Source organism: Cebidichthys violaceus, unplaced genomic scaffold (genome assembly GCF_023349555.1).
Source record: "Cebidichthys violaceus isolate CVI_PGR_0920_01 unplaced genomic scaffold, fCebVio1.0.p SCAF_22, whole genome shotgun sequence".
Classification (NCBI taxonomy): Eukaryota; Metazoa; Chordata; class Actinopteri; order Perciformes; family Stichaeidae; genus Cebidichthys; species Cebidichthys violaceus.
This window is the reverse complement of record NW_027176395.1, coordinates 11,593,590-11,605,229: the sequence shown is the minus strand read 5'-3', so window position 1 is coordinate 11,605,229 and position 11,640 is coordinate 11,593,590. Positions and strand designations below refer to the sequence as shown.

The window sequence follows — 11,640 nt, the reverse complement described above, 5'->3', positions numbered from 1 at the left end:
TCATTTGACCCACTGTAAGCCTGGATCTTACTTATGTGGCCTTGGCTTTAAACTGTCAGTAAATAAATAAAGGCATAATGCCAAAAACAAGATCTTGAAAAAAATTGTTTAAGCCAGTGAGGAAAGGACATTATCATTATTGAGAAATTGTACTTACCAAATCTGCCAAGTCTGCATCTTAAAATTGTAAAATAGCTGGTTTTGTATATGACAGTCATTCCAAAACCCACATATATTAAATTTACAATAATATGCAACACAGACAAGCAGTGAATTCTCACATTTTGGAGGCTGGAATAAAGGCAGCATGAGGAGCACACACACATCCCATGTGGGTGAAAAGCTTTTGGTAAACACCATTAATGAAAAGAGGATGAATCCACAAACAATCCACACAAGTTCAAGTTTTCGATCTCAGTCAGATCTTCCAGTGAACAAAAAGGGGATCTAACTAAGATCGAAACATCTATCTTAAAAAAATGGTGTCGTCTACAGTCTGTGTTGATGTGCTCCTCTTTTTTGAGAAAGCTGGCACCAGCAAAACGTCTTGTTTTGTAGCTCAATGAATGACGATTAATCAAAGTTTGGTACCACTCTCTCATAAGTCACCCTTTATAAAGGGTTTGTAAGTTGAAACTATTGACTTTATTTGTGGCTTATCAATCATTCACTAATTATTTATAGATCAGAAACAAGTCATTAATTAGAATAACTTTTGGGTTGCCAGGTTGTGAAAAGTTCCTTTATTTTTCTCCCCTACAATTTTAGCTCTTCCTTACTAAAAATCTGGAGCAAAATCCATTTATTAACACACTATTAGCATGTATAACTGTAGACTTGATGGATTATTAGAAAGTGTGAAACCCACAAGCATTTAATAATGGGTTTATAACTGCATTGTTACACAATATAAAGCATAAACAATTATCTATTTTGCATTAGTAAATGTATGACCATTATCAAAGTCATAATATAAAGGGTGACGACTTATCGTTTTACCTTTAAAAGGACAAGAAGGGAAATGTTATGAAAGTGTGACTGAAGTATCGGTGTATCTGGAAATCTGGAACACCTGGTCCTCCTAAATATGACCTGAGATAAGTTATGATTTTCGGGAAGAGGTTGAAAACAGACCACATCCAACTGGGAAATCATGGAAGTTGAAACTGTGGATAAGCACACGGGCAATTACAGCCTGACTAAACACACATTACACATCATCAACCCAAACCACTCAAAGTGAAAACATACCCTCATCCCTTACCATCCTCATTTGCCATCAGCCACAACCAACTGCTGCCTTCACACCCCCGGGCCTGCTGATTGGGCTGATCTCACTGATTGAGCTTCATTTAGGAAACATGTGGGACTCAAGCCTGGTAGCTTACTAACATTACACGCAGCCAGTCATTTCGCTCTGCCCTATTACCACAATAAACATCTGCAATAATAAATGCTTGAGAAATTGCAGCTTAACCACAGGGTGGAGAAAAAAAAGCACATTGTCAGCTTTGGTGGAGTCTTATCTGAACAACATCCAGCAGTGGAAAACATGTCTCGCTCTTCCACTAGATGTGATTAGTGAGAATATGTTCGACAGTAATCGCCCCTGGGAATAACATAAATATGCCTGATAAGTTGTTCGGGTGCATTAAGAAGAAGCAGCAGCAGGTCTCAGTGCTGACCACCAGCGGCAGCAACGCGAGAAGCAACGTGAGCTAACAGGTATTGGTTGATCTCATGGTTGTCGGACACTTGAGCTTTCTGTTAAAAGAATTAGTTTGGCGCTTTGCAATACGCAAACAGATTCCTACGTTTGTGTTGCCTCCTATTTTGCAATTTTGATTTTCTTGCACTCTGAATAAATAAATTGCATTCAAAGGGAATAATTCACTGATTTCACAATAGCTAAAAATGAGCTTTTATTAATACTTTCGCTCTTAATTTCTCTATGAATTCAACAAGTTCCACATACAGTAGACTTCAAATAGAAACGGCCACTATTTTGCGTGCATTACAATTACTTTTTTTAATTTGAGAGCAATGTGTTTGCTTTTACTGATAATGTTTATTCTCAGGCTACTTATTGTGTCTGTATTGCTGTACAAGGATGTGTTTCTAGGGGCTTTACTGGCTAAGAAAAACGTTTCTTGAGAAGTTCATAATCTTTTTGAAGTTATTTCTAACTTTGTTTGTTTGTTTTCCATGTTTGATTTGTATGCATATAGAGCAAAAAAGACAAACAATGAAAGGTCAATGTAGCCTGCATTAAATCACATATGAAGCAAAATAGAATAATTTATCTTGCATTGAAATGTACCTATATTTCCCACCAAAAAGTCACTATTTCCCAATTTCCCAACACCTTTAAAAATACACATTTAAAGAAGATGGTAATTTCCCTACATGATTGCATGTTTCGGGCAAAACATTAGACGTCTTGAATTGAGAATCCAAGAACTCTAAAAATGCAGGTTTTGAATTGAACATGCTTGGGTTGCCCTAAAATCTTTTGGTAACTTTCTTAATTGATGGAATTCATTCCAAAATTTCAATTGGATCACGAATGGGAATATACAGCCTAAACTATAACTTAAAATGTATTTTCTAATTGCTTACGTCTTATTATGATGTAGAGGTTGCAATTTGTCATTGTAGATACCAAAATATGTGTTTTATTTAATACGCTCATTGTAGGTTTTGTATAACTTCTAACTTGATCTGCAAAGTAGTAAATAGAGCTAAACTGATGGAGTACAAATAAAGCAGGAAATTAAATTCTGAAAAACTGAAATGTTTGTGACTTGTTAAAACGTAATGTTATTAAAGCATATAGTTAAGAACCACATTTTTAGAAAACTGTATGTAAATGTAATGCCAGTTATAGAGCAAAATGTCTATTACAAGTATTTTAACTAGACCAAGTACAGACTGTACAGCAGCAAAACACGTGTGTTAAATTGTGCTTTATTACTTAAGAATTCAACTTTTAGTTTGCGTAAAGAGGAATGTGTTGTAATCTATCTGTAAGGCCACCAGCTATTGGCTACTAGTGGATGACGCGGTCGTTACGTGTCAACCAATAAATTAAAGTGACTCTCCTTTTCACTCGGTTTTCAGAGAGAGAGAGAGAGCGAGAGAGCAAGAGAGCGAGAGACCTTGAAAAGGTAGGATTCGCGCTGCATCCTGGGTACATAGCTCCATGGTGATGCAGTGTGCCTGTTTGTGTAGACTGGAAACCCAAAGTAAAGTAAACGGGGGAGGGTCGTCTGCGGGGGGGCTTTCAGCGAGTTACAATGCGTCTTTCACGGTGTTGAGCGGTCTCGGTGCACGATGAGCCAACTTCGCCGGTCGTCTCGAAGCGGAATGAGTCACTCTTGAGCCCCAGAAAACGAATCCTTCTTTGGCGGAGGAGGAGAGAGAGAGCGAGCATGCAGAAGCCGAGCGCCCCGCTCCCTGTTGTCGGCTTGACTGGGAAATGGTAGCGTACTGTAGGAGCCGCACTTGGAAGGAACATGGTCGAGAGGAGCAGCAAATTCTTGTTGATCGTCGTCGGATCCGTGTGTTTCATGCTGATCCTCTATCAGTACGTGGCTCCCGGGGTGATCAATTTCGGCTCCCCGCACGGTTATTTCACGGAAGAAGACGAGGGGGACATCTTCCCCACTCCGGACCCCCACTACGTTAAGAAATACTACTTCCCCGTCAGGGACCTGGAGAGGACAATCGATTTCCAAATCAAAGGGGAGGACGTGATCGTGTTTCTGCACATCCAGAAGACCGGTGGGACTACCTTCGGGAGGCACCTGGTCCAGAATGTCCGCCTGGAGGTCCCCTGCGACTGCAGACCGGGCCAGAAGAAGTGTACCTGCTATCGGCCGAACCGCAAGGAGACCTGGCTCTTCTCCCGGTTCTCCACCGGCTGGAGCTGCGGCTTGCACGCCGACTGGACCGAGCTCACCAACTGTGTGCCGGGGGTCCTCAACAAGAAGGAGAACAAACAGAAAAATCTAAGGTAAGAAAAACACTCAGAGGTGGTTTGATTTATTGAAGAATTTCGAGGTGTGAGGTTTAGGAAATGTCAGAAATTGGTCTATAGTAACATATTTAAAAAAAAAAAAAAGATTTTACCTCTAAAACTTTTAAACAGCATTTCTGTAAATATATGTCGTTTAAAACGGTGCCACGGAAGGGAAAATTCACCTGAAGGTACAATAAGGTCACTGTAGACTCGCACAGTGTCTCTGTAGGATCAGATAAAGATGATCTAATCACATTTAACTAAATGAAATCGAACTTCATGAAAGGATTAACATTTCTTAACAGTTCTGCTTCTTACATCTGTATCTGGTGTAAGAAAACAGCTTTTAATGCAGGTTCATTCCTCTGGAGAGACATCAATAATAGGCCTAATTTGATGGTACATTTTAAAAGCATTTCTTCTCACAATATATGAAAACTTATCATGACTGCACAACTATTTTGTTTGATGTAATTCATGTATACCAGAGAAGATAAAGTACAACAGAAGGCATTATACTGGTGTTATTATAACCTCCATAACTGAATACCACAAACCCATTAAAGTTCCCACAGGATCTTAATGGATGTCCCTGGTTGTTGTGTTGTCTTCAAATCAAAGGTCCTTCTCCTCACTGTGTGGGACAATGTTGGTATGGTTTTTAAATCATGAGAAGAATGTCAAGGATGGCGTGCATCTTGCTGAGGTGGTGGGTTGATAGTAGATGCTGAGAGACAAAACGTTTATCGACATTTCAACGCTGCGCTGTGACAGATGCCACAGGAGCTCAACAGTGCCTCTGTCAATTGTTGATGGGTGCTAATAATATCAGGGTGCCCTGCGTTTTCCACTGAATAACATTCTGAGTTTCGGCTGAATTTATTTCAGGCACGGGGCAGTGTAATACATCTGGGCAACATTTCCACAGCAATAATGCCTTGCATCGACTGCGAGGTATCCAGACACGCATTATTATTATTATTATTATTAAGTTATAGGCTAACCCATTTCTTCTCCCGCGCCTCCCCATTGTTGTTGCCAACACATTGCATCCCTCACTCAGACATATTGACGGCTGTATCAGCTTCCATTTCACTGCACCCTTGTGGTTAAAGGGTATGCTTGTTGAATATGTTGTGTGTCTTTGTATTGCCTGAGCTCGTTATGCGTTTTGATTTGGCTATGAGTGATCAATAGTATAAAAGGGGGGGGTAGAAATATGTGGGAGGTTAAAATAAGAAAGCGGTGTTTTTTCGCCTCTCTGCCTCTCTGTCTAGCAGCCAGACGCATTGGGGATGTGGGACCGGCTGCTCTGCTTCCCATAGCTGCTCAAACTGGGGATCACAACTGCAGGCTGGGCTGGGTCGGTGGGGGGGGACCCTGCGGGGGTTTGGCTCCGCTCTAATCCGGGTGATTATTACTGCTGGGACACACACACACACACACACACACACACACACACACACACACACACACACACACACACACACACACACACACCAGCGCTGGTATTCGCTGCTGGCGTCTGTCCTGATTCCCGTGGTTTCCCCTGGTCAGAGGTGATAACGCGTCCGGCCATTCAGCATGGCGAGCCGAGATATCACAGTGGAAGCAGGATAAACGGCCTTTCATCACTTTGTGAGCACTGTTTCAAAGCCTAAAAAATTGTACGGGGTGCATATTTATGTGTGTATACCTGAAGAGGCCAGGGGAACCGAAAGAGACAGGGAAGGCAGAGCAGATGAGAGGTCTAGGTATATGCATGCATGGGAGAGGATCCCTTTGCCTCCGGTATAATCGACTATCCTATCACTCCTGACAGGAGAAACAAGGGACTACACGCTTAATAGCACACTGAAGAGAAACAACGCTGCTCCATATTACACACTGCTCCACTTCCACAGAAAAAGAGAAGTGAATCGCTGCAATGAGGGGCTTTGAAGAAAAACTAGAATCACACTCTCCGTTTCCCTTCCTGTTTTTGTTCTTTTTTTCTTTCTCATTTCCTGCTTTTTCTCTTCAGTCCGAGTCCTTGTGTCCTCCTCTTGTTTTGTCTTTCTTGTGTCACTGTGGTAATGCTTGTTTAAGGGCATTTGTTCTTGAGGGCAGTGTGGTGAAGAGGCCAGAGAAAGGGTGGAAAAAGATCATCTGTGTTTACAGAGCGACGGTGAGGGATTTCTTGGCGCAGTGTCGCATGCACATAGCTTTGAGATCAGCTGTGCGTATTGTCAGTGTGGTGGAGATAAACAGCCCCAGTCGGTGTGTATACGTGTCTCGACACACCTTGTTTCTGCAAAGCTTTGTGGAGGAAGTGGTTTGTAGGTGTGTTGATAACTGTGAGAAACGGAAAAGAGGAGAGCCTCTACCTACGAATCCTCGACTGTGCAGCAGCAGGAACCGTTCTAGTGTTGAGCTCCAGCATCTCTCCGCAGCGGTGTTGTCATCCAGCTGTCAAGTGAATTTTGCACAAACGTTTTAAATGCTGCAAAAATAAAAATGTGCATTAGGACCGTTTCCATCAGCTGGATTCAAAGCACATAAAGATGAGCTTTCTCAGTCGAGTTGTGACAGACAGTTACTGTCATGTTGGTTTACGCTTTCATTTGATTATGGAAACAAATATACGAGCCAATATTTTGGCCTGCAACAAACAAAAGGAGTGACAGAAAATAGTAAAAAGTGCAGAGCATGCGTGGACATATTTAAATAGCTTGTTTCATTCGACTAACACTGCAAAGGACATTCATATATTCCAATATGTTCAATTTATGATCATAAAAACACCAAGGAATAATATCCACATTTGAGAACCTGGAAGCAAAGAAGGCCGAAGTAGATAACTTTAACCGATTATCAAAATTCTGCAATTTAGCATTTGAATATCAACTAATAAAAATCTTATTATTGTTTTTAGCTCTACTTTTGTTTCTATCTTTTAGTATAATGGCTTTGTAAGCTCACAAGTTGCCATTTTAAATGACAGGGACAGCCAGTCTGACGTTTATGTGATTTGCTTTAAAGAACATCTCTGGATGTCCAAAGCCACTTATGTGTTGTGTAACTGTTTTGTATTGTTAGTGTAACATTTTCCAGGCCCTGTTGTTGTCATGGCTGTATTATTTATTGATTCTACAGATGGGTCCGTATCATTGTGCAGTTTCTTCAAAATGCTTCTTCTTCAAGAGAGCATAAAGCCATTTTCGAGACATTGAGGAAATTGGACAGAATATGTTTCTTTTTTTTCAAATTCAGTATATCATACATTGTGGGAGAGAAAGGGAAAAAAAATGCTACGATGGATTACGCTTAGTTTGGTCTGGTGACAAATGTGTCAGCTTTAGAGGGAGGCGCATTAAGCAGCAGCGAGCGGCAGTGAGATGAATGGTTGGTAATAGGAGAGACAGGTCTGTCTTTGATCGGTGATGAGATGGAGATGGAGATGAACAGCGGCATTGTGGGAGAAAAGAAGTCACATACTCGGCGGCGCACCACTCGGAGTGGATTTGTCATTTCCCACCTCTTTTATCAGTTTTAATGTTCTTCAGCGATCCCACGGGACACACCAATACACACACACACACTAATGAGTGTGCGAGACAAACAGTCACAGCCTCTGATTCAAGGCCTTAGATATGGGGCTTCTAATTGGTTAAGGAGGTATCTACCACTTTACTCAAATTAGAGCCACACTTTCAGATGGGGGACACACACCATCTGTCCGATGCATGTGTGTCTGTTCACACATCTCATGACTGTGTGCATGTTTTTAATCCTAGCGTGTCATAGAGCGTCTTAGTAAGTGAAGTGATGGGGGCTAATTTTACTGCCTCTATCTCGGCCCGCTCAAATCATTCCCTGTTTTTTTTTTTTCTCTCTCCATCTCTTTCCCTCCCGCCTCCTCTTCATCCCTTCTGCTTGCCTCTAAAACACTTTCCCTCCTCTCTCCTTCCATCAATCCCTCCCTCCCTCCTTCTCTCCATGATGGTGTCACTCTATAATCAAACAGCAGGCTTGCTTTCCGCTTGGTGGCTTTATGGCCGGGGGGCTCACTCTCTATCTTTCTCCTTCACTTTCCTCCCTCTCCTCTTTTTCTCCTCTCTCCATCTCTGCCCACTCGTCTTTCTTTCGCTCCTTTGCCATCTTCCTCTCCTTCTCCCTCCAAGCGTGACTACCGCATTAGAGGAAATGTCTTTTCATGGAAGATTTGCTGCAATTTCCAAAATGGCTGCTTTGCCTAATGGACAACTGCCTTGGTTCTAATGAATGATTACATGTATGAGTATTGGGGGGGGGGGGGGCAAGGAGAGAGGGAGAAGGAGATGGAGGTGATGAAGAGTGATATGAGGAAGAGGATGGGATGAGTGTGGGACAAGAGGAGAGCTGTCAGGGAATGATTGAAAAGATAAAAATGGAGGGGTGAAAACGTTTACTTTCATTACTGGGGAGGGGGCTAGTCAATTAGCACGGTTGTCAAGCGCCGGGCATTACTCGTCTTTCAATAGGTCTGTTTCAGATTCACAGCACAAATCACTGCGCTCTGTAAGATGCATGCATGCGTGCGTGCTAGTGCGTTAGCTCAGCATGGTGCCATCAGCCAGCCAGCACAACCCAGAATCCAGATGAGCCCTGGCTGATTGGCATATAGTGTGTGTTGGTGTGTGTGTGTGTGTGTGTGTGTTGGAGTCCATGTCTGTATGAATGCGTGCGCACATCCATGTGGACCCAGGCAGGTTGGTGTTAATCCAATCAGATTAGCCGGGTTTAAGTGCTGGCGGCCAGGCGCTCCAAAGCGGGTTACGTCCGCTCATCCCGCGACTGCAATGCGCCGCGTTCCTGCATTCCCACAATCCCGGCAAACATTCCACCATCCCTCCAGCCAGTTAGTCCCGGCCCGGTTTACTCGGCTCATCACCTTCATTTACGGGACTAGCCTCCTCGTCTTAGTGGAAACCAGACTCTAATTGGGTTTACCACTGGTGATCTGACACCTGACTGTACCTGATGGATGTTAAGTTAGTGTGTGAGGAATTGGCGTGCAGACAGAGGCATTAAAGAACATTTTGTATAGATACACTCGCAAACATGGTGCTCTTCTGAATTATGTGTTCACAGTAAGTGCTAGAACCATTAGTAGATTAATTGGCTTTTCAGTAGACAATCATTTTTTTTCTAGTGTAAAAATGCCAAACATGCTGGTTCCAGACTCTTTACTATCATTATAACGTAAATAATTTTATGTTTTTTTGACTGGTGAGTCTGACGGTCAGTCAAAAACCCAATTTGTAGATGTTATTTGGGCTCTGGTAATTGGCGAAAAGCCTTTATATTTGATATTTTAATCATCAAAGCCACAGTTCACAACCTTTTTTTTGGCCTGTGACCCCTAAAGCAAAGCATTGTCTACTTTCAACCCCTTGTTTCAGGTCACATGTGTTCAAGGTGTCACCAGTTCCACCAATATATCATTCTTTCTTGTCATACTGTTTTATTTTAAGTACCTTTTTAAGGTCAGAAGTGCTGAATGTTATCCAACAATTCACAATAAGCAAATACTTAAAAGTCTGAAATGAATCATCCTGCAACCCTTTAGATTTGATCCATTTCCTTATAGATATGTGTTTTGTTTTCTACATTGTTCTGAGAAAAGCTATAAAAAAGGCAGCTTTTTTAGCTAATGCAGATAAGCAGCTGGCTCTTCAAGTTTTGTGCTCTGCCCTTCACAATATAGTGAAAAGATGGCCGACTCACACGCAGTCTCACACAAGTGAGATACGGCCCCTATGTGCTCTTCAGTAGCTTCGAGGTAAGTGTTGACAGCCCTCTCTCGGCTACAATGCTGCTTCACCTCCAATACAAGAGTTCAGCTCAGGTTCAGCCTCAGGTCACCATAACATATAACCCAGCATCACGATTCAGAGTCGAGAGACTTTCGCTCAACAGGATACGAGGACCTCTTTTGGGCCCCTGGGCCACACACACACACACACACACACACACACACACACACACACACACACACACACACACACACACACACACACACAGAGAGAGCTTTTAGTTTGACTCCATGCCATACCGACAGTCCACAGCCAGTTTACAGCAGTATATGGGACTGAGTATGGGATGGATTCTTGTGTTGTTTAGGACGATCCTAGAATCAACATTAAACTGACAAGAATGCAAACCCCTCCGGTGAAGTCGAGTTAAGGCTGTTGCCACCATTGATTTGCCCCAGCTGTTCCACCTCAGTGCACAGTAAAGACAGGACGGGGAGATGGATATGCTCGATCGCTGACGACTGTCTCTATTGGTAGTCTGTGTAGGGTTATCTTTGCTCTGCCCTGTGTGCCTTCATTTTTAATTAGCCATTATGGATCGCAGAGGTTTTTTTCATTTTTTTTTCATTGATTGATCAAACTTGAATGACGCTGACATTGAGCAGAGCCTTTCCAGATCCGATCCGGCTGTATCCTCAACACGGAAAGAAAAGAAGAGCAAGAGTGATGTGTTTCTTAATCATTACACAGCCTTTGTGACTCTGTGCGTCACTCTTGTCTCTTCCACCCTCCGCTGCCGACTGTCAAACGTCAACCTCCCCCCCAGCCGCCACCACCACAAGTGATTCCGCGGCCCTGTGGACAAATAACCCGTGCGGCGAATGATTTGCACCGCATTTCTATGGCTGTGTAATGAGGGGCGCTACGCTACAGCGGCTCCGCCAACAGGATTACTCTCTATTGATTAGCCTAGCCTAGCGTTAGCCTTGCTAGCTAAAAAGCGAGGGGGTGATTAGTGGGCATTTCTATAGTGGTTAATGAGTGGTGCAGAGGAATGCTATGGTATGCTATCCATGAGAATGGGATTACAGGCTATTAATGAGACAAGAGGCTAGCTGAAGTCATTAGCCGACCCTGCAGCGAAGTCTGCGGCTGATCCTAGTTCCAAGTTTCTAAACCCGGTTTGGCCTCTTGCTACATGCCGACCCTGTGTCCGTCTTTCCTTGAACACCCCCCACCCCACGGTGCTCTATTCTTTGACGGCACTCCCTGTCTCTTCCCTGCTTCTCAGACGGAGAAGGACAGAGACAAAAAGAGAGAGACACATCCCCAAGGACTGCTCTCTGCATCCATTAGCAGCGCTGTCTTTTCACGTCCCTGAATGTGACAAGTCCAGACAAGATGCGACCCGGGTAGCTTCTCCTCGTCCCTCAATCTGAGCGCCTCCCATTTATTTGTAAACAAACAAACAAATACAGGCATATATATTTTGCATGCGCAATGTTTATGAATAAATGCATCTATTTATGGAGCTGATGTGTGTCCGTGCGAGCATGTTTGTGTTTGTGTGAGCGAGAGATGACCAACAGAGGCATGTGAACGGAGAGGAGACGCTGACAGGCGTGTTAATTGAATTGTGGGAAAAATGCAAATCCCGTACTGCCTCTTTGAATTGGGGGGAGGAGTTTTAACTGATTGGGACTGTCTCGTCTTTGGACACGGACACACACACACACACACACACACACACACACACACACACACACACACACACACACACACACACAGAATAGGCAAACTTTTACAAAATCCCCAAAAAGAATGAATGATAGCGTTGTGTGT

At 43.1% G+C, this 11,640-nt stretch overlaps 1 protein-coding gene across 1 annotated transcript in view; it reads left to right on the top strand.

Moving 5' to 3' along the window:
- The first annotated feature begins 3,137 nt into the window (after positions 1-3,137).
- hs6st1a (heparan sulfate 6-O-sulfotransferase 1a) overlaps positions 3,138-11,640 on the top strand; it is a 53,902-nt gene continuing 45,399 nt past the window's right edge. Inside the window, exon 1 of the mRNA XM_068717948.1 lies at positions 3,138-4,015. Coding sequence (XP_068574049.1) covers positions 3,516-4,015 — 500 coding nt within the window. The 5' untranslated portion in view covers positions 3,138-3,515. The remainder of the gene's footprint in view (positions 4,016-11,640) is intronic.